The 23,526-nt window shown below is 38.2% G+C and overlaps 1 protein-coding gene across 1 annotated transcript; it reads right to left on the bottom strand.

Annotated features, from left to right (window-relative positions):
* LOC119772072 (WD repeat-containing protein 5) lies at nucleotides 1–13,090 on the bottom strand. The gene is made up of 14 exons (XM_038268355.1): nucleotides 12,901–13,090; nucleotides 9,474–9,583; nucleotides 9,259–9,367; nucleotides 7,329–7,402; nucleotides 7,158–7,247; nucleotides 6,988–7,077; nucleotides 6,806–6,889; nucleotides 6,661–6,716; nucleotides 6,518–6,564; nucleotides 4,252–4,327; nucleotides 4,057–4,090; nucleotides 3,748–3,822; nucleotides 3,546–3,633; nucleotides 1–571 (listed from the first exon to the last, which is right to left on the bottom strand). Exons 2-14 carry the CDS (start codon nucleotides 9,549–9,551, stop codon nucleotides 471–473), a joined length of 1,002 nt encoding a protein of 333 aa, XP_038124283.1. The 5' UTR covers nucleotides 9,552–9,583; nucleotides 12,901–13,090; the 3' UTR covers nucleotides 1–470.
* Nucleotides 13,091–23,526: the final 10,436 nt, after the last annotated feature.

Here is a 23,526-nt window from a genome sequence, read left to right as displayed (position 1 = left end):
TTTTATTAAGACTGAAGCTTAATGTAAATATCCCCTCTTCAAATAACTGGTACTTAACAGTCACAGACCAATTAAAAGGACAACAGGAATTGTACGAAGGCCCAGTAACTACAGTTTAACATTTATTGTACAGTAGCTGTTATGAAGCAGAGGCAAATGTAGAGTCAAAAATACTGAAAGTCGCTGTCAGTGTTCCTTTAACAGGATTAACTTTATTTTTTTCCCCCAAGAGATGAATAAACGTGACGCACAACATTGGCTGTTTGGAAGATATTCACTGCAAAGCTGGTGTGTTGGTGGTTGGTGTTGCTACTCCTTACTCAATTTCAGGTACAGTTCTCTGCATCCATTAAGAGCTCCGTTAAAAAAGGTCCTCTTGTCTCGTGACACGATGTAGAAAAAAAAAAAAAAAAACATGTATATAGAAAGTTGAATAGCCCAAAAGTACTTCAGAAAAAGCCCCCAGGGAATTAGCAGTCGCTTTTCCATAGCTTGATGGTTTTGTCGTTTTCTAAAGCGGCAGAAGCGATGATGTTCTCTGTTGGGTGGCAGGCAGTGGAAATGACGACATCTGTGCAAAACCAGAAAAAAAATTTATAAGACCACAACTGATATCAAAAGCACAGTGATAGAAAATAACACATCCCCTTCTGATATTTTGAATATCTTAACAGCCAACATTATGAAGCCAGGGTTCCTACAGCATAAGGCAAGTTAAATTCAAGACTTTTTAATGCCACTTGAAATAAAAATTTAAGACCAAATTCACAAGAAACAAGGAAAAACCCGCTTGTGACAACTTAAACCAAAGGTTTATTTTAACATAAACCACTGCAATAATGTTTCAAATTTTGAAAAGCTTCCCATACAAGAAGAAAGCTAAAAACACACAAATGACAGATATATTTTTACAATTATTTAACTGAATTCACAATCTTTGTTTTAGCAGGGAACAAAACAAATCAGTTTAAAAGCCACAACATAACCAGTGCTAAGTCTTTTTTGCAGCTATTTTTCTTTGTATCGTTTTCTTAGTATGTTTGATTTGGTGATAGGTGGAGGCGTTGCAGAGACAAGGGTGGAACAAAACTGAGAAATACCGGCTGTTTCTCCGTAACTCTGTTTTGGCGCTTTGTGTTTCGTGTTTCGCATGTGCGAATCCACTGCCTTAATTCCCATCGTTCCGAGCTTGAATGCCTTCTTGCACAAAATCCACTGTGCCTCATATATGTTCCGTGGTTTTAGCCATGGAGAAAACTCTTGGCTGAATAGCTAATTTTGGTTATTTTACACTTGTTTTCCAGACAAAAAGTTAATGGTGCATCTCCCAAATGTCCCGGCCGCAACAACGCTTTTATTGGTCCCGCTATCGGGACGGAACCAATAATAGTGAGCCGTTATTTTTTTTTATAAAAAAAAAAAAGGTCAATTTTAATGTTTTATTTAGATTACAAAAATAAATCGTAACAAAAATGATCCTATTTATGATGTTTTAAAAATTAAGACCTACGAAAGACTAATTTAAGACATTTTAATACCAATTAAGGCCTTAGTGTTATTTTGAAGAATTCAAGGCCTTTTAAGACTTTTAATGGACCCGCGGGTACCATTTACCATGCGACTCGCAAACATAATGCCTGACTAAAACTGGAGGACATAATCTCTAGACAGCTCGCAACCTTTCCTGAAATCAGTGGAGGCAGGTTAAGTAGGCAGAGTTAGCAGCAGAGCTTCTACAGAGAGAGGTGAACAACTGAGAAAAAGTGTTGCTCTAGTCAGGAGGAGATTTACTCAAAGTTCAAGTCATTTTGTACTTTGGGATCATTTAGTTTGCAGGATAAAGAAATAAATTTTAACTAATCATAATTTTAATGAACCACAAAACAACAGTTTAAAAACCATAAAAACAAAACTATGACTTCATGAAAAAAGTTGAGGTGTCCCAATACAACTTTTTCCTTTACATTACCAACATGCTCAACAAGTTTTTGCCTCTTTGTGGAACCCAAGATATTTCCAAAATACAGACATTAAATTTTTTTGGGGAACTAATACGATAAGATTAACTGGTTTTGTTTCATTTAAGGTTGTGTTAGCAAATTCACTGGGTTCATCCACCATTCTCTGTATCTTTAAGATTCTACTGTATCTTGAAGCAGGGTTCCTACAGCATAAGGCAAGTTAAATTCAAGACTTTTTAATGCCACTTGAAATAAAAATTTAAGACCAAATTCACAAGAAACACCCGCTTGCGACAACTTAAACCAAAGGTTTATTTTAACATAAACCACTGCACTAATGTTTCAAATTTTGAAAAGCTTCCCATACAGGAAGAAAGCTAAAAACACACAAATGACAGATATATTTAACAATTATTTAACTGAATTCACAAACTTTGTTTTGCAGAGACAAGGGTGGAACAAAACTGAGAAATACCGGCTGTTTCTCCGTAACTCAATTTTGACGCTTTGTGTTTCGCATGTGTGAATCCACTGCCTTAATTCCCATCGTTCCGAGCTTGAATGAATTCTTGCACAAAATCCACTGAGCCTCATGTATGTTCCCTGGTTTTAGCCATGGAGAAAAACTCTTGGCTGGAGCCAATTTTCGTTACATTTACACTTGCTCATATTTTCCAGACAAAAAGTTAATGGCGCATCTCCCAAATGTCCCGCAACAACGCTTTCATCGGTTCCGCTATCGGGACAGAACCAATAATGGTGAGCCATTATTTTTTTTTATGAAAAAAACAAAAAAAAAAGTCAATTTTAAGGTTTTATTTAGATTACAAAAATAAATCGTGATAAAAATAATCCTATTTATGATGTTTTAAAAATTAAGACCTACGAAAGACTGATTTAAGACATTTTAATACCAATAAGGCCTTAGTTTTATTTTTAAGAATTCAATGCCTTTTAAGACTTTTTAAGGACCCGCAGGAACCCTGTTAAAGAGACTGGAAATACCAGCTACCCTTGCACCAAGGAAAAACTGCAAAATTTAATTTATTTCTTTTACAGACAGCACAATTGTCACCGGTTATCGTAGTGAATGACCGTAGCAGTAAAAATCGGGTTTATCACTCAGGCCTACCAGATACTATATCAAGTTGAGTTATACAGGATTTTATTACCTATTTTTTGCTGTAGCATGTGGAAAAAAAAGCTTGAGCAAGTGCTATTAAACTGAGAACAATATGCAGCAACAAAAGGTATGCGAACAGCTGGCCCATGTAATATTAAATGGGTGATTCTATCAGCATACCATTATCAGAGACTATAGATGCAAACAAATATAATCAGATATTAGTATTTTCGGGTAATTTTGATCTGATATCCGGTACTAATAGTTAAAAGACAGTTTGGCATTATACTTTTTTCCCCTCTACAACCACCTAATAAAATATATTTTCACTTTAATAACTTTATTTGAAACTTTTAGGTTGTTTTTCCATTCATAGGATTTTAAAGTGGCTTAATTTACTTTCTAGAAATTTTCACAGAATCAGCAGGCGATCAAACAGTTGCCCAAACTGTCTGCTGTACCTGTGTGGCCCTGGAGTTTCTGCACAATCTCCTTTGTCTGCAGGTTCCAGATGTAAACCATGTTGTCCTCAGAGCCTGACACAATCCACTGGAAGAGAGCAGCAGTCCAACAGTCACATAAATCACATCTACAAAGTTTAGACTCTGCAACTGGAACAATTAGGAATAAAAAAGGTTACAATAAAACAGTAACAGAGCTTACCTTCCCACCAGTCACAGAGAAATTAGCAAAAATGCAGTATTTCTCATTCTTATGGCCCGTGTATGTCTTTAAGCACTGAAAATATGATAAACAACTCAGAGTTAAACATTATCTAAACAAAAATAAGCAGGGAGCAGAGATTTAACTTTCAATTAGTTTGGTGCAGTTCTATATTCAATGATCTTATGAGAGCTCAGAATAAGAAAAAAAACAGATTGTGCTTCTTGTAGGTAAATAAAAGTGGATTTAGAGCTTTCTCCTAGTATAAAATCAATTTCTTAACATTTTCAATCAGAATGTTTTCCTCACCTTTCCTTTGCTGTAGTCCCACAGCTTCAGTGTGCTGGAAAGATGAACCATACTTTAGATTACAGATTGTATAAAACAAAAATCCAGAGTAATCCTGGTGTAGTACTGCCCTCTACAGGTGAGCATCATGAACAACACGGGTAATCAACATCTTATAACGACGATCCGACAGTGCTGAAAATGTGAAACACTCACTTATCCAGAGTGGCAGCCAGGATGTATTTCCCATTGGGAGAAAACTTCACAAACGACACTGGCGGGTTGTCATCATCTGTTGAAAGCAGAAGCCAAGTTAGCAACAAGCCAGGGGAAATATCAGAACAGAGATGCATTTCATTATACATTGACCACATCTATGAAGCTTATTATAGAAAACTGCGGTTGGATTTATTGGTGGCCATTAAACTAACAATGTTAGGAATGATATTATAGACAGATCAGCTGACAAATCTCTGTAAATGAAAACTCAGAGGTTCATTCATTTCAACTTAACGTGAAACTTGCAGATATTTTTATAAGAAAATGTGTTATACTTCTGGTCGGCTGCTTATGGTTTACAGATAATTAAATAGGGAGCCAATGTCCAGGACATCTGTTAATCTTCACCACTTAAATGTAACGCTTAAAGGAAGTGTTTCACAAACCTTCGACATCTGAAACCCCTGATGCTCGTTCACTTTATTCCAAAACGCTTTTTCCTTCCACCTAACTTTCTATTGCATTGCCTGGATACAGCCCTCCTTAGCAACAAAAAAGCTTTGTTCCCTTACCTTCCTAGTGCTTAGTAGGGCTGCAACTAACGATTATTTTAAAAATCGATGAATCGGCCGATTATTTTTTCGATTAATCGGACAAAAAATATTTTTTATATTAACCTCTTTATTCCAAAATAAACATTTTAGACAGAACAAACAAGCACACAAGTACAGGTTGCTCATTAACTGTCCTGGTGCAAATTGAAAAATAAATGTTTGTGTTAAAACTACACAAACTTACATGAGAAATGTAGCTGTACATCCACAAAATGTAGGGTACTTTGTTTCATAAAGCGCAAAAAAAGACATTTTTGTTTTTAAAAGCACCTAAGGGGTTCAAACAATAGCCCCCCCATTTCAACAAATGAGTTTTTTTTTGACTAGAAGAGTTCTGCCTTTTAAGACAGGAAAGTATAGCAGTTAAAGTTGCTACTTGAGAAAATACTGAACCATAGAGATAAAAATAGCCCTGTGATTTAAATTATAAATTGTATTTGGAATAAAAATGAGAGAACTAGGGGTGGTAAAAAACACATCCTCCAAAGACAGATATTTACATGGGAATGTGGCATATAATTAATTGACATATTACTGATCTTGCTGGATTTTATTCTGCTTTACTTCCATAAATTGCAGGATCTTTACTTTTTTTTTGCCAGAAGATTTATAAATAAATTAACTTGCAAATTATGAGGGCAAGGCTTTTAAAGTTTAAAGTAAATATAAACGCTGCTTAAGCTAATTCAAATGAAATTAAAAGTAAAATAAGTAGCCAACCTTATCACTGTCTGTAACCTACTAACAAGGTAAGGAAAGCATCAGATGAGCTACCTGAGAAACTAACGTTACGTTTCCCCACTTTAAAACCAAACAAACATGGTGGTTCCGTGCCATGTTAATTTGTTTTGACAAAAGTTGCATGTTACGACTTTTTTCCCTTTACAAAGCGCAGGCTATTTTAATTATTGTGATCAATTTGCACCGTCAATCCCGGCGCATGCGCGCTTCATTTGCAGTCTGGACGCTGAGGGTAAACATCCTGCGGCTCTGACTGCAGCGCTGAGAGGGACTCCTGCGGGAGAACAGGGTTGGGATGGGGGAGGCGCCCCACGGCAGAGTAGGAACGATACATACTTTCACGTAAGAGTGTCCAAAAGCCGCCAGTGACACCGTAAAAAGTCGCCAGATTTGTCGCTAGTCGCTTTTTTGAAAAATAGTCGCTGGAGGGGTCTGAAAAGTCGCTGAGTTGGCAACACTGCACCTGCGGCGCTGACTCGCTCTGCCGTATTTTTATTTCTTCCCCCGCTTCAGTCAAGTGGATGTGAGGACGGCGGCGGATGACGCATTAATCGCGCGACACAACTAATCGATGATGAAATTCGTTGCCAACGCTTTTAAAAGTCGATTTTTATCGATTTTATCGATTCGTTGTTGCTGCCCTAGTGCTTAGTATTGTTAACAACCTTCAGAATAATTTTGACATTTTTTTAGGGAAGGACTAGAAATTATTTTATCATTCTTCTGATTTTTCCCCCCATTTTTTTTATCAGCTGTAGGAACCCATCATATTATAACAGAAATAAGCGTTTGAAATAAAACCACTATAAAATAAATCCAGAGGAGTTTTGCTTTTTGAATACAAGAATTTAAATGTTGAACGTGACTTTTTGATTTTATCAAGTTAACTGAGAGGTAGCTGCTCTTACCAATGAGAGTTTTTAAACACTGGCCCGACGCTGTGTCCCAGATTCGGCTGCAATCAAAAATTCAAATCATGATTCATAAGGAGATCAACAAGACTAACAAACGATTTTAAAATGAGAGAAGCAGCACAGCTTCATGGACTCACCAGAGGCCGTCGTAGCTACTGGACACAATCAGAGAGCCGTCTCTGTTGAAATGAACCTGCAGATTCAGACACATTTCAGAGTTCAGGTTCTCCTTTATCCGTCAACTAACAGAATACTCATTGACTGTGAAAGAAGCAAACTTACTGCGGACACAGGGTCAGAGTGAGCCGGCAGTGTTTTCAAACACTTCCCAGTCTTCACGTCCCATATCCTCACACTCTCATCAAACTAGAAGCCAAAAAAAAAAGCAAAACAAATTGATTATTTAAAAGTTTGCTGCTAGTGAACATTTGACTGGAGTCCTGGATCTGCTCGGCATTTCTCACCGATCCAGACACGATGAGGTTGGACTGGGGGTTGAAGTTGCAGCAGAACACATAGTTGCTGTGGCCTTTCAGGGTTTTTAAGCACTTTCCCTAGATTTGAGATAAAATACTCAAAGTGTCACATCTGTCAATCACAGAAGTCGTCTTCCACCTGATTTAGGCGTTCTTACCGAGTTGACATCCCAGATTTTCAGGGTTTTGTCATCAGAGGCCGAAACCAGGAGGTTGGAGTCAGAGGACCAAGCAACGTCAGAAATGCCCTGAAGGTTAAGAAGGGAGGGAAAAAAAGTCAGTAACGAAGCTTTGGGTGTAATTCCTTCAGGAACTGAAGTTCTACTCACCAGCTTGTGTCCAGATATAGTTTTCTCAAACTTGCCATCATAGGCTCCCCAAATTTTTATGAGTTTATCAGCAGCTAGAAAACAAAACAAAAAAAAGACAAATCAAGACCAGTATTAGTTAAGTTGCCAAGGAAAATAGCAAACCTGTAAATCATATAAAATTATTTATTTTTTAACTGGAGGAATAAAAATATTTTTCCAAAATAATTTACACAGATTGGAAAATTAGGCTACGTTCACAAAGCAGCCTGAAGTGACCTAAATCTGATCTTTTCTTGGCAGTATGAACAACACAGATCTAATGGTTTCTAATGCGACCCGGACCACCTGACTATGTGGTCCTGAATCCAATACATATCTGATCTTTTCTGATGCGACTCGTGTCTGAACGATCATGTTATATTCATCTGACCTGTACGGCATTAATACTCGACAAAGGTCACCATTTCGCATCTTGCTACGCAGTAGGGGCAAGAAAAACAACAACCATGGCTGACGTTAATGCGTAGAGCAGTCTTTATTATCAACATCTTGAAGAGATTGTGTTGTTAATAGGGATGCACGATATAATCAGCCCCCTATCGTTATCGGCCTGTATCGGCCTTAAAACTGAATATCGGACATCGGCCACCCCACCGATATTTAACCCGATATTTGATCAGCTTCTGAGTTTCTAAAGTCTAAAAAAAAAAACAAACACCATATCAATCTCTTTTACTAATGAAATATTGCTATATGTCATCGTTATGCTACAAAATCCCCTGAAAATTTGCCATATTTTTATGTTGATATACTGACGCGCTATCAATCTATTTTACTAACAAAATCTCACAAGAATTTGCAAAATATCACGAGTTTGTAACAGAACGATGAAATTTCACGAGATTTTGAAAGTAAAATAGATCGATACCGCGTTTTTAAAACTCAATTTGATATCAGCATATGAAAATATATTTGAGTATATTATTTTTCAAAGTGTCAGAAATGGATAACAAAACTGCTATTTTCAATAACTACTTATTTTTGTCCAGCTTTAACATCGGTATCGGTTATCGGCCACATGAGTTTTAAAATATCGGCATATCGGCCAAAATCCCGATATCGTGCATCCCTAGTTGTTAATGCACTGGCTGAGGTTGGGAAAGATCACCAGATGTGCTCCAGATATACCATCCATATTTACTTCCGTAAACACAGAGCATGCTTGCTTGAGACGTCATTGCGTCATCTACTGCACACGTGGGACACCCAAGTCGTATGAATGCAGTTCACACAGAACACTTACAAGTCATTGACCACCCAGGAAAACTTATTTAAAAAGCAAGAATATTAATCATTATTACTAACACTAGATTTACATCACTATTAGTTTAGTTTCCAATAACACTAGTGAACACCAGTTTCCATCAAATGTGTGTCATTTATAAAGAATTGCATCATTTTATCTTCCTTTCTTATAGTTCCACTACAATTATTAGCCTGCACAGCATTACATTATCTTTGCATCCTAGAAAATACACAGGCAAATATGTGCTCTGTGGGCAGAAATAAAAAGGCTGATGTGGGATTTCATCATATCGAAATGCTACGATTTATGAAACCGACAGGGAGTAGGCTTCATAAAGCCGTCTGCTTTCATGATGCAGCTTTGTCTGATAAACTGAAAGTGGTTATCAGGATTTCAGGATATTTTCTAGGTAGTCATTTTAACTAAAACCCTATATATGCGTATGAGTCTATTTTTTAAATGTTTGCTATTCTGTGGAGGAACGACAAGGTTACAGAACGAGAACACCGCAGCCTTTAAAACGTGTGCTGTCAAAGACGGAAAAGTTTGGAATCTGTGTTGAAGCACAGCAGGACTGCATTAAAGGGTTATTTCATCATTTGTAACATAAGATGAAGAAAAACGTAAAATAATGGAACTCACATGAGCTGGCCAGCCATTCTCCGCTTGGGCTGAACTTGACGGAGGACACGGCCTTAGTGTGTCCTGCTAATGTGAATTTCAGGCTGTAGTTTGGCTTTGCAGGTGCAGACTGAAGAGCAGCAGCAAAAACAGAGCAGCACAAACACATCAATGTTTAAAATAGTCTGCAGTAGGAGACCAATAGGAAATGATGTGGATATTTTAATGAGTCAGACCTTGCTTTGGCTGGCTGAAGCTGATGGGACGACTGGAGGCTTAGTGTCAGTCTCTGGTTTCTTGTCCTCTGTTGCCATGGTGGGAGCACTAACATTGATTGCACACTAACCTGGAACAAACAGTCTTACATTATAAAAGGTTACCAGAAAAAAAAGCACACACTGGAAATGAAAGAAAATCTTCAGAATTTATTGTGATATTAAGTTTTTAAATATTTCTCCCTCTCTCAGCTGTAGTCAATTGTTCCGACAATTAGTAGACACTGAAAAACAAAACTTTTACTGTTTAGATGGGGATTTACAAGGCTTTTTATAATTACACAAAAGGGCTTAAATCTTCCTTTCAAATTATGTGTTTGGACTTGGACTGGATTTGTAACATTTACATGTGATTTTAGGGCCCTATAATTTCCGCGATCACGGAAGGAATCGCGGAATTGGCAAATTAAGGCAGAAATCTCTACATTTGACATGAAATTCTGTTTTAATGTGGGAGAAGAACGTACGTCGGGAGGAAATGCACACCGGGGGACGCAAATCTGGGCGACACAACCCCTCCCGCTCTGTCATTTCTGCTCACCCTCCCCCATCAAAACATTGAAAAAATGGCGAAGCGGCTCTCCACAGCTCCGCTTTCGGCGAAAAAGTTCAGAAACACATGCTTACATACTTGCTGTATTTTGCCTTGTTTTTTATGCACTTTAATGTACTGTATCGAAAATATGATTCTTTATGATATACTTTATAATTCTGAAATCGAGAGGTCCTATTTTATTTTTTTACTTGAAAAAGCTAAATGAGCACTTTTATTTATAACCATTGGTTCATAACCATTAAAGCTACAATGTGTAATTTTTAGCGACATCTAACGTCCAGACTGCAGACCGCAGCAACATGAACATCTCCCCCCCACCGCTTCTCACCCCCCAACAGTACGGCGAGCGTTACGGGACAAAATGTCTTCCACGACGTCTGCATCACCTACCTTCTCAAGTAATGAGGTTTGTTTACATAGATAATTTTACAGATAGTATCTCAGGCATAATACTGCCATCTATTGTTCAGTACCGTCTCAGTTCATCTCTCTCAACTTGCCTTAGTTACTTTCGAGCGTAATGGGCAATCGCTAGTTTGTTGGCTCTGCGTTGCCGTAGCGCAAAGATGTCTGCCTCCATGGCCGCGAGACCCGCTCCTATGTAATTATAAATAACGAATTCTAAGGCAACGCAAATATTAAGGCTAAGAGGCTGAGCTCGTAGATGATGATAAATAACATAGTTATGTATAATATATTACATTTCTGACTTTATATCCCTGTAATTATTACACACTGTAGCTTTAATATTTTGTTAGTACTTAGAGTGCAGTGTTATGTTGCATCATGCAGTAAAAGTACTGAGTAAATCTGTTCTTTTACCTCAATAAATTTAAGGTCATTCCTATTTTATTTGTGTACATTTTAATCATTAACATTAAAAGCACATGCTTTTTACGACTGAATAACAGTAAAGGGTAAAAAAAAAACTGAATTCGCGAAAATTAAAAAGGAAAAAACGGAATTTGGGAAAAAATAAAAAAGAATTTGGGGGGAAAAAAAACGGATTTTATAGGGCCCTATGATTTCGGCTACAAAATCTGAATTCAGAGGTGTCTGGCGTTTAAAAATTAAGCCCAATAAATTTAGCAAACTTATATTATATTCTTAAGTAATACACTATATGGTTAAGAACAGGCGCTCAGACACAGCCACTGCTATTTTGGCATTTCTTGACAAGTAAATCCTTCTACAATTTAAAAACATAAGAAGAAATATAACCTAATAAATCACATTAAAATACTCAGCTAGCAGCAGGAAAAAAAACTGAACCGGAGCCGTTCTTTCTTTGGCTGCTATTCCCCTCTAACTGCATTAGTTGGCTGTTTTCTCATCCCTCCAGCAGGTCCAGGCAGATGGCGACCCATCCTGGTACTGCTCAAAGTGTCTTACTTTTATAAAAGAGTCATTCCTCTCAGTCGTTCATCGCCCAGTGCTTTCTCAGGAAGGCAACCCCATGATTATATAAAGTGGTATATATCATTAACGGATTTCTTTAGCCGGTAATATGGAACAAAACTACCATTTTGATCAGAATTTCAAAAAAGTTAAGTTTAACTTGCAGATAGATAGATACCAGAGGGTTAGTGATAAGAATGTGCCTGTATAATAAACTTGGACATGATTCCAATTCATAGGAGTAAACCTGGACCTGTGACACATTAGGGAAAACATTGCAAGATCCCTATAGGTTATTTCTGTGTTTATTTTGATAAAAATTAACCCATGTTTCATTATGTGGCGTCTTTTCTTCCATCACTCAGACAATCCAGTCTGTTATAACTAAAATCCAAAGTAGTTATGGACACAAAATAAAATAAAAGCATAACTTTTAGGCTAAATAAAGACTGATTCCAAGTTAATCACGTGTATTTTTTTGAAAACTACATAAAAAGATAAAACCTTTATTAGAGATTGTTAATTATAAGAGACATGAAAAAACAACAAAATCAAATTTACCTTTTTCTATTTGGATTTAACTTTTCAGAGGTTTTGGTATAAATTATGGGAGATAAATAAACACATTTGTTTTGCAGATGCCTTTTACAATGCTGCCTCTGTGTTAATTTATCGACAATAAACGTCATCTCGACATTGTTGAGAATCATTTACACCCTTTTAAAAGATACATTTGCATGATCAAAATCTAGACCTTGACGGGCCTAAAGAAATAAATATAAAAACATTACAGGCCTTCGCAGAGCAAACAGTCATGCTGCAAATTAAAGCCAGTTAGCTGATCTAAACAGTTTTCTAAGCACAAATGTATTCCATGTTAGCTGCATATACTGCAGAAAATGTTCATTTTAATGCGCAAGTAATTTTTTCTCGCATAACACGTTCATACTGTGGTCATTAACATAGATGACTTAATAAATACCTGTAGTAGCTTAAACCGTTAAGCTAGTTAGCTTTTGCTGCTAGCTCGAATTAACGTTTTAGTTTTCGGGTAAATGCAGTTGTTTTGATAGTTTAAAATCCAGCTTGATATATTTCAGTTTGGTCTCAACCCAAAAATCACTTATAAATCCACTCTGAAATAAAATAAACGTGGAAAAGCAACATTAAACAAAGAACAAGACGGGGTCGTCTAGCTTCATTTCTCTGAGATATTGAAACACTAGCTGGGCATAGTGACGTGATTCCAAACACGACTCTTGCTTATTCAAACAGTGTGGATTTTACTAAACGTATTAAGGAAAATGAAAATAAAAATGCTTTTAAAAATGCTAACTGTGGCCTGATCGCGCAGCGCTGTTGACAAGCAAAATCCACGAAGGGGGGCCATCTTCCATTCAAACAATAAGCTTTTGCTAATATGCTAATACTCACGGGGATTGATGCTGATATTCTGTAATCCTCGTACACAATAAAAGCAGGGAGAATAATTGTCCAGTAAAGGAACAGGCCTGGCAGAGCGGCCAAGCCAAGCAGCTCGCTTCTAAATGTTAGCGTTGAGCTGTGAGGACCTGCGAGGAGAAGGAGAAGCGGGGAATGAGGTACGCTATGCGTCTGCGCGTGCGCGGTACGACCATAGGAACGGGAGCTGGGAAGGGTCAAACGTAAGTGTAGATCTTCTTCTTCTTGTAAGGTTTCATGGCGGTTGTCAAACTAGTTAAAAGTACATTACCGCCACCAACTGACCCCCAGAAAAAAATAAAAAATAACAAAAATTATATATTTTTTCGAACTGTTTAACTAACCCAACATAATATATGCTTATACACTCCAGCAGACAAGCGCCTTCAGCAGAAAACTCCTTTTACCCAGATGTACCACAGAGCGCCACAGGAAATCATTCCAGCCTGTGGTCATTAATCTCTATATAACGCCTCACTCAAGTGATTCATACCCCCCCCCCCTCTGTAATTGACAATTTATTCATTCCTTACACTGTGTTTGCACAGCGTCACTATCACTTTATTTGGATTTATAGTTATACGTATGCATATATCTACATATATATATATATTTTATAGTTTTTTGAAAGAGAGACTTATATGTGTATATATTTTTAGTATTTTGTGTGGTTTGTTGTAAATATATATATATATATTTATATATGTATGTATTGTACATTTTTACATTGTAGCTCATATATCCAAGGCAAAACTTTACTCGGTAACTGCTTTTCTTCAAATTGGATCAATTCTGATAAGCTGTCACATCTTTCTTTCTCCATTTCTTGTTGTTTTTAACCGTTTTACTTCTTTTAGTTTTACACCACTTATATTTTCTAGAATCTCTTTGTCAGTTACTTTTAGAGGCACTCCTCCATGGACTTCCCTTTAATTGATCTCTGCTTTTTCCGCTTTTTCTCATTTTTTGACTCTACTGTCTTCCAATCTTCTTTGTTTTCACTATTTCCTTTTCCATCCCACAAGAATCGATTCTTGTTTCCTCACTAATCAGGACCCAAGACATTTCTCCACAAGCGACTTAGAAACACGCGCCATGCACATCCGAATCACCGTCCTGCAACCTTCTTGTGTAGTTCATTGGCAGTTGGCAAATAACTTGTCAGTGCATTATTGGCACCTTCTGGTATGGCAGAACACACAGTAAAATCCCAACTAAATTCTCAGAAACAGAATCAGTCCAGTAATTTCCAGAACCTCAAAACTGCTTAACATGTAACCGACAGAGAGCCTCTGTGCATTATCAACCTGAAGATAAATTGGATTTAGTTTTCTTTTTAAATGTGTTCTAAATATGTCCTTCTCTAGCACATACCCTATGCAGTGTATAATCATGTGTTCTACAGGTTCATCCTCCCCAAGAAAAAGTGTTTTCCAATCATTTTCAGTGTAATGTTAAGCCTTGTGTGTTCCAGTTTCACACGTTAAATTACCTCCTCCTCTCTAGTCTCACCTCATCACAGCTGCCTTAGCTGTATTTCCATAGATCAAATAATAGAAACAACCCATCATCCCATTATTCCATTTTAATTATATCTTAATATCATTTTGATCATGCTTTCATACTTAAGAAGGAAATCTATTATTTCTTTCATTGCATCCTACTTCACAAATCTGTCAGCAAACTTATTGCCATCTACTCTGATATGGACCAGTACCCATAGGAACATCACCTGTTTTTCTAGTATTCTGCTCTCATTCTCTTCACTCCCTGTGCAAGCTCTTATAACATATATTTACACTGAATAATGCACTACTAGAATCAGAAGAATGTAAAATGTTAACTGTGTTTTTTCTACTCAGTATATTGTTATAACTTATAGACAATGGGCAGTGCCAGCAGTTGTAAGTTGTCCGCTTACTACGGTAACTTTAATGCTGAGATATTAAATAACAAAACCAACCCTGTCATTCTCAATTTTTAAATGTCAGTATATACCACTAAATAGTCAGGAATTGGGAAAAATTGGACTCACAATGACTAATTCCAGCATCTCTGGTTGCATTTTCAGTTATCCACCCCAAACTATAGAGCTGTATTTTCTCTTTCTCCTGACATGGACCCATAATCAATTAAGGGTGCCCCCTCTTGAAGGGCAGATACCAGAGTATATCCCTGTGGGGGCTGGAGCCCAACAGTAGTAATATTTCTATTTTTTAATTTTACTATTTAATTATTTATTTTGTAATTTGGTTTATCTTGCACAACTGTTATGGTGTGGACACATACCGTATTTTCACGACCATAAGGCGCACCGGACTAAAAGGCGCACTCTCAGTTATGTGTCCCATTTCTGTATTTAACACACACATAAGGTGCACCGGACTATAGGGCGCGTTTTTTATATACAGGTACATGTCCTCTCAGGTGGATTTTCTCACTTAAAAACATATTAAAACTACTTTATTCTCACTGATCACAGCAAATAAAGCTGCAAGGTGTATTTATTACAAAGTATTATTAAAACCTGGGAACCTGCCGTGAGAGACACATCGCTGATGACACAGGGCTGTGATTACTCCTCTGATACAGTTTATTGACGCATAAATTAACTTAAAAAATAGGCAGGATAATAATCTGGATGAACTGACTGCAATGATTAAATTTTCAGGTGGACTTTCTCACTTAAAAAGATTTAAATTATTTAGATGAAAAAACACCTGCTGAGGTGAGTCCGGATGCGCCGCGGCCCAGAGCCTGCTGTTGAATTAAGTTTTCAGGTAGAAAAATAGAGCGGGAGCAAAACTGAGTATAATTGTGCTTTATTCATGTATTTATTACAGAGTATTAATCAAACCCCTCAAAGTCCTCATCCTCTGTTTCTGAATTAAACAGCTGCGCTATCAGACATGCCAGTTTCCCCTTCTTCTTCGTTTATTCACGCATAAATTAACTTAATACATAGGCAGGATAATAGGCTAATCTGAATGAACTGACTGTAATGATTAAATTTTCCGGTGGGCTTTCTCACTCAAAAAGATTTAGATTATTTAGATGAAAAAACACCTGCGGAGGTGAGTCCGGATGCGCTGCGGCCCAGAGGCGGCTGTTGAATTAAGTTTTTTAGGTAGAAAAATAGAGCGGGAGCAAAACTGAGTATGATTGTGCTTTATTCAAGTATTTATTACAAAGTATTAATCAAACCCATCAAAGTCCTCATCCTCTGTTTCGGAATTAAACAGCTGCGCTAAATCCGATATGCCAGTTTCCCCTTCTTCTTTGCTGTCAGAGTCACTTTCCGTGCCGGGCGGCTCCTTGGAAATGATGCCGGCTTTTGCAAAAGCTCGAACAACAGTCCCAGCAGAAACGTTAGTCCAAGCATCTACAATCCATCCGCAAACGGTGGCGTAACTTGCCCGCCGCTGCCTTCCACTTTTAGTGAAACTGTGGTCTCCGTCTGTCATCCATCGCTCCCACGCCGCTCGCAGCCTTACTTTGAACGGGCGGTTCACACCGATGTCGAGCGGTGGAAGCTCCTTTGTCAGACCTCCCGGAATAACAGCAAGCACAGCGTTCATTTCTTTGACCTTTTTTTTCACATCGGCTGTGAGATGGGCACGCATGGAATCACAAATTAACAGAGATGGAGATGCGTGGAAAAAACCACCTGGTCTCCTTACATACACCTCCCTCAGCCAAGCTTTCATCATCCCCTCGTCCATCCAGCCTTTTTCATTCGCCTTAAACCCATCAAAGTCATCATCCTCTGTTATCCTCAGCATTCCTCTGAATAAAACAGCTGCGCTAAATCAGACATGCCAGTTTCCCCTTCTGCGCTGTCAGAGTCACTTTCCGTGCAGCGCAGCTCCTCAGAAATAATGCTGGCTTTTGCGAAAGCTTGAACAACAGAGCCAGCAGACACAGTCCATCTACAATCCATCCGCAAACGGTGGCGTAACTTGCCCGGCGCTGCCTTCCATTTATCATGAAACTGTGGTCTCCATCTGTCATCCATCGCTCCCACGCCGCTCGCAGCCTTACTTTGAACTGGCGCGTCACACCGATGTCGAGCGGTGGAAGTTCCTTTGTCAGACCCCCCGGGATAACGGCGAGCACAGCATTCATTTGATTCATCTTTTTTTTCACATCGGCTGTGAAATGGGCACGCAGCGATGGTGATGCGTGGAAAAAACCACCTGGTCTCCTCACATACACCTGCCTTTCATCATCTCCTCATTCATCCAGCCTTTTCATTTGCGTTAATATCATCAGAGCGCTGTGTCTCGCTGTCAGCTCCCAGATCAGCTTCTCTGATTGGTTGATGCGGCGCGTCCAGCAGCAAAACTTCAATTTTTCCATCTGAGCAGCAGCAGCGCGTTGGCGGTGCGTCAGATGCTTAAACGCTCCCGACGTGCTGCACCAAAATGCGCTGCAGGACCTTTTACTGCACCTATATGCGCGTCAACCATTGACTTTGCATGTAAACTCGCTGCTTCTGCTGCACCTGCTGGGTCCGGTTCACACCGATGTCGAGCGGTTGAACAGCGAGCACAGCGTTAATTTGTTTCCCCATGTTTTTCACATCAGCTGTGAGATGGGCACGCATGGAGTTACATATTAACAGCGATGGTGAGGGGTGGAAAAAAAACACCTGGTCTCCTTATATTCAGCCACTCTTTCATCATCTCCTCAATGAGGTGGTCTCAAAAGTCGCAGTTACAACACACATAGGGCGCACCGCACCATAGGGCGCACCGCACATTTTGAGGAAAAAAAAAGACGTTTAAGTGCGCCTTATAGTCGTGAAAATACGGTACAAGCGATGAAAGCATTGGCTCTGTAAAAAGCATATCAAGGTTCTGCTATGGCCTAGCCAGTCTCCAGACCTAAATCCAATAGAGAATCTTTGGAGGGAGCTCAAACTCTGTGTTTCTCAGCAACAGCCCAGAAACCTGACTGATCTAGAGAAGATCTATATGGAGGAGTGGGCCAAAATTCCACCTGCAGTGTGTGCAAACCTGGTGAAAAACTGCAGGAAACGTTTGACCTCTGTAATTGCAAACAAAGGCTACTGTACCAAATATTAAGATTGATTTTCCCAGGTGTTCAAATACTTATTTGCAGCTGCATCATACAAATAAGTAGTTAAAAAATCATATATTGTGATTTCTGGATTTTTCTTATAGATTATGTCTCTCACAGTTCACACACACCTACGATGACAATTTCAGACCCCTCCATGATTTCTAAATGGGAGAACTTGCAAATTAGCAGGGTGTTCAAATACTTATTTTCCTCACTGGTATGTTACCCTCATGTGTCATTAAGTTAGGTTAGTTTCCTTAGTTAACTTTGCTTTGTTTCTTAATTTAAAAGTTATGTATTTTTAGATTCAGTTGACCGCTTATTTTTGCATTGTTTTGGATTCAGTTCATTTTTGGGTCAGTAAAGCCAAGATTTTTGAAATTACCTCCTATTGCCCAACAGCAAACCCTCCAAGCTTGATGTTGGATAGCATAAAATTTCTTCGTCATACACAAAACAACCACCATCTAAAATTGATCTAATCAAAGCAACATGTATGTGTTTTTTAGGCAAGAATATTTATCACCATTAGCAATATATGATTAAACACAACGTACTTTTATTAATATGCAAACTCCATGTCAATCTAAGGTCCAACCACCAAAATATTTAAAATCATTTCACTTTCTCTAAAATTGCTCTGCATAGAGTGAAGTTAATCTCTATTATTACTAGCATTTATCAGACAATCTAAAATCCCATGTTTAATTACATCCTGGAATTGTACTGCTTGAGGTGGCTTTTAATCGGTGTATCTCTGCTAACTTGACTCTGATATTCTTTTTCTCAAGAGAACTTGAATCTTTACATTTTTGGATCAGTTTCTTTTCTGCTGTTTTTCACCTCTATTAATAAATCGTTAAAACTGGAAGAATTTTCATATATTTTTTTTGGCCTTTTTCGATATTTTTCATGATGCGTATCCACAGCAACCAGAGCAAGTTGATTTTATTTTATTTTTTAATACATTTTTATTTCTTTACACCCGGGAGCAGCTCTTTAACATCTCTAAAGTTCATGTAGTACTGACTAACAGTGGCATTCAGACATTGAAGAGTGTATTACTCAGCTCGAATAAGGCGTGCTCCTCCATTAATGAGGGGACCCCTCGGGCATGTAAAAAGTTTCCTAATTCTGTAATATTCCACCTATGTGTCACTGGTCACCTCAAACAACTCACATCTTTGTCAGTGAAGCTGAGTGCTCCCACATCTCTTCCTTCATGGTGCCCATCTACATTAAGATCCAAAATTCAGAGTTTAAGTCAGAATTCTGAGATTAAAGTAAGAATTCTGAGAAAAAAGTCAGAATTCTGAGAAAAAATTCAGAATTCTGACTTTTTTACCATATTAAACTGAAATTAAATTTAAAAATCAGTTAACTTTTTTTTTTTCAGTGGCCCTAATCCTCTTCCGTACATTTTTGTACACAACGTTTTGGCAGAAAAATCAATCCATACTGGCCACCCTTATAAAAATTTTCTGGCTACGCCTCTGAGGACCCACAGTGGGGAACCCACTCTGTGATTGAGAGCCCCGACACTCTGGGTGGAGCTTCTCCCCTCCCTCCTGCCATGCCAGCTACAGATAAGTTGGTTTTTCACACTGTTGCTTGTTGCTGAAGTTGCAACCCCTCCAAGATAAACACCCCTCCTTTGATTTGCTGTTATTCCTGCCGTCAGTCGCTGATATTACCACACTTTTTTTGTGATTTTCGCTTCGTTTTACGAAAACACGGTTTCTTTTTAGCGTCAGGACTTCTCAAGTCAAAGACAGCCCGAGCAGCGACGGGCTTTTTCCAGGTAGGCTGTGTTCGTGATTGGGACGCTTTAGCCGCGCGCTAACATGTTTAGTTTGTTGTTAACAGCTTTACTGTTTGAACTAGCTAGCCCAGCACAGCTAGCGACCTGAGCAAAGTTCCCTTGTGCCTCAGCTCTGAGCAGTCAAACTCCAAAGTTTGTTCATAATAATAGTAGATGAAAGATACTTGAGGTATTTTTTCCACACAAAGTGCTGTTTTTAACTGAAAATTTCTGTCAGTAACGGTCGATTCAATTTGATGTCATACCAAAACACACACATAGTAGGTTTGCTGATGTTTTTTTTTTTTTTTTTTTCTGTGATCGCAGCGTTTTTCTTTTTTTTTTCTAAAAGTTTGTCTTGTGCATTAGCCTGGGGTTAGAATGTGTGCGTTTTGCACTAACGTAAGGCAAGCATTTCTTTTGTAAATTAAACATTTATTCACCTTTCAAGAATGTCTTGTGTTCATTGGAGATCAGACAAAAGATGTAATGAATAAATATATATGTGTATGTATGTATGTATGTATGTATGTATGTATGTATGTATGTATGTGTGTGTGTATATATATATATAATATTTCTGTTAGTCTATAAATCTCTGAATGACTTAGCAACTAAATACATCACAGACTTGCTATCAGTGTATCAACCCTCCAGACCACTCAGGTCTTCTGGCTCCAGCCTGCTCTGCATACCAAGAACCAGAACTAAACATGGAGAAGCTGCATTTAGTTTCTATGCTCCACTTATCTGGAACAAACTTCCAGAAAACTGGTAAATTGCAGAAAGCCTGAGTTCCTTTAAATCAAGACTAAAAACACATTTGTTTAGGATTGCCTTCGAATGTTCTAGTTAAACAGTTCAACTGAAACATCAATAGTTCAACTTTATTTTCTTTAGTCCAACTGTTTTTAATGTTCTTTTTTTGTTTCTGCATTTTTTATTGTATTTTTTTTCCCTACTTGCTTTGATTCTGTTTTATCTTCCTATATTGTAATCATGTAAAGCACTTTGCATTGTCTTTGTACTGAATTGTGCTATACAAATAAATTTGCCTTGCCATATATATATATATATATATATATATATATATATATATATATTAGGGGTGGAACGGTTCACAAAATCCATGGTTCGGTTCGATTCACGGTTTTCGGTTGGGTTCGATTCGGTAAATGTTGATTGTTACACCGAAATCCCATAAAAATTTATGAAATTAATGAAAAAAATCCCCCCAAAAATAATGGATTGTAATTATTTTAAATGATCCGCGGAAACCCTGGATCATTTCCGTATGTTTTGCTGCTTTGAATTTAATCATCTCGCGCATGCTCTCTACCATCTCCAAGGGACTCAGAGGGGAGCGGACGGGAGCCACAGTGGAGGCTGTAGGCTTTGCTTTGTGCAGCCGGTCTGGAGCGCAGTGGGGCGGAGCAGGGGTTGCTGTTGGAGTATGAGGGATTTCGGGGTTAGCATGACATGTTGCTGTTAGCATAAACAAAACGTGTTGCACTTTTATCCACAACTTTCTTTCCGCCGTCATCGTAGGTCACTCTAAATGCAAAGCGCTCCCATACAGCAGACCTATAAAGTGCTGCTGGCGCGTCTTCCAACTCCTGTTCTTTCCCACTCGCCATACCCACACAATTCTCCACAGCAACTGATTTTTTTCCCCTGCTACACCCGGCTAAGCTGCTTCGCTTCTTCTTCTTGTTTACTACTGGTGGTTGGCTTTGGTCGCAGTACCGCCACCTTCTGCTCGGGAGTGTAAACGCTTCGCCTATGAGAAAAAGGAGCAGCGCATGAACCGAACGAAACACACGCGAATCGAACCGAGACAGTCGAACCAAACGGTTCGGACGGTTTTCATGAATCATCCCATCCCTAATATATATATATATATATATTTGAAAATAACCAATGATTATTTCCAAATCAATTAATCTGTGTCAATTATGTTTTCGATTAAGGATATCTTTTGTAATAGCATAGCGGTCTGACCATGACAGCCAGTGGCTTTTATCCTAAGTCTCCTAACTTTTCCTGAAACATATATCGAAGTAACCCAGTTAAAATTCACTGAGTGCTGCTGTGTGTCTCTCCTCTTCCACGTAGCTACTTTGTACGCAGTGACTAGTGACCCCAAATAATATTATGTCCCAAAGCGACAGATCCGATGATATTTGAAGAGGTGGGACTAGAGAGCATAGGTAGAGTGAGGAAAAAAAACATGAACTAAAAACTATCTGAACACAAACCGCTGCACCTAACCCCAGTTACTGTTGGCTAAAGTAAATCAGCGGAAAGGGGGAAAAAAGCAGAAATTATTAGTGGGGACTGTCCCCTTCATGCCAAATTTGGTGGGGAAATGTCCACACCAGTCCTTTAGAAAGTTACACCAGTGCCATGTGATTATGTGAATTTATCAGAATCACTTAATCGTGACAAATGTTTACATACATACTGATAGGATTGTTAGCTCCTGTTAACCACCCTTCATTAGGGGTGAGTATTGGCAGGGGTGTTGCGATACGATACGTATCACAATACTTGGGTCGCGATACGATATTATCACAATATTGCAATATCACGATATATTGCAATATATTACCTAGCTACAATCAAAATTAAATGTAGAGATAAAAAATCAAGTGCTGTATATGTTAATCAAAAGACAAATTGAGTCAAACTATTTGCTTCAAAACATCATATTTTTTTACTACTAGTGTTTTTGCACATTTTCACTGACAGAAGAATCCAGTTACACACTGCCATCCTAAAATAAAGTGCAACAAGTTGCTTTTCACTGAAAGACAAATCAAGTTAGTCATTACAACATAATGATGGTATATTAACCACTATAAGCAAGAACATTAAGCCCTGAGTTACTGATGATGCATAAAAATGAGGAAAAAAAAATCTCCAATTGTGCCAGTTTAAACAATGATCTGAAAAGATCATAAGAAAATAAAATGCCTGTGCATACATAAATATTGCTGGCATTATACACTGCCATATAAAACCAAATGCATCAAGTAACCATTGCAACACATTGAGAGCACTGTAACCACTGTAAATGAAAACATTAAGGGTAAAGTACCCTGAGTTACAGATAAAGCACAAAAATGAGAAAAAAAATTCTCCTATTGTCAGTTTAAACAAATGAAAATAAAATGCCTGTGCATACATATTGAATATGTGCCTTGCCACTGAACATATTGACTTGAAAAGTATGAGGAAAATAAAGTGCACAGTTATTACAGCAAACCAAAGAAGTACAACTGAAATAGTAAACTAAATATTCAGATAAAGGGGTGGGCCTAGTGCTTGTACTTCACTTCTTTTGTGTTCAGATTTTTGTGTAGAAAGAGAATCTGATCAAGGTTCTCTGGGATGAGTGTGCTCCTCTGTGCAGTGATAATGACCCCCGCAGTCGAGAAAACTCTTACAGAGGAGACACTTGTCCCAGGGATGCACAAATAACTCTTTGCAAGGTTTGACAGGAGGGGATATTCATACTCTCGCTCCTTCCACCAGTCCAGTGGATTGGTTCCTTTTGTAAGTGGCATGGGAGCAGTCTCTTTGAATCTTCCCATCTCCTCTTGTACCCGTTTGTCTGCAGTCTTCAACCTCTTTGCAGCCCCTGGAATACATAGTGTTAACAAAAATGAGCAAATTCTTTAAGAACAACAAAAGTTATTTTTTCCCACAAT

Source organism: Cyprinodon tularosa, unplaced genomic scaffold (assembly GCF_016077235.1).
Source record: "Cyprinodon tularosa strain WSP-4 unplaced genomic scaffold, ASM1607723v1 ctg7, whole genome shotgun sequence".
NCBI classification, from domain to species: Eukaryota; Metazoa; Chordata; class Actinopteri; order Cyprinodontiformes; family Cyprinodontidae; genus Cyprinodon; species Cyprinodon tularosa.
The sequence above is the reverse complement of the archived record's forward strand: the minus strand, read 5'-3'. Positions and strand labels throughout refer to the sequence as shown.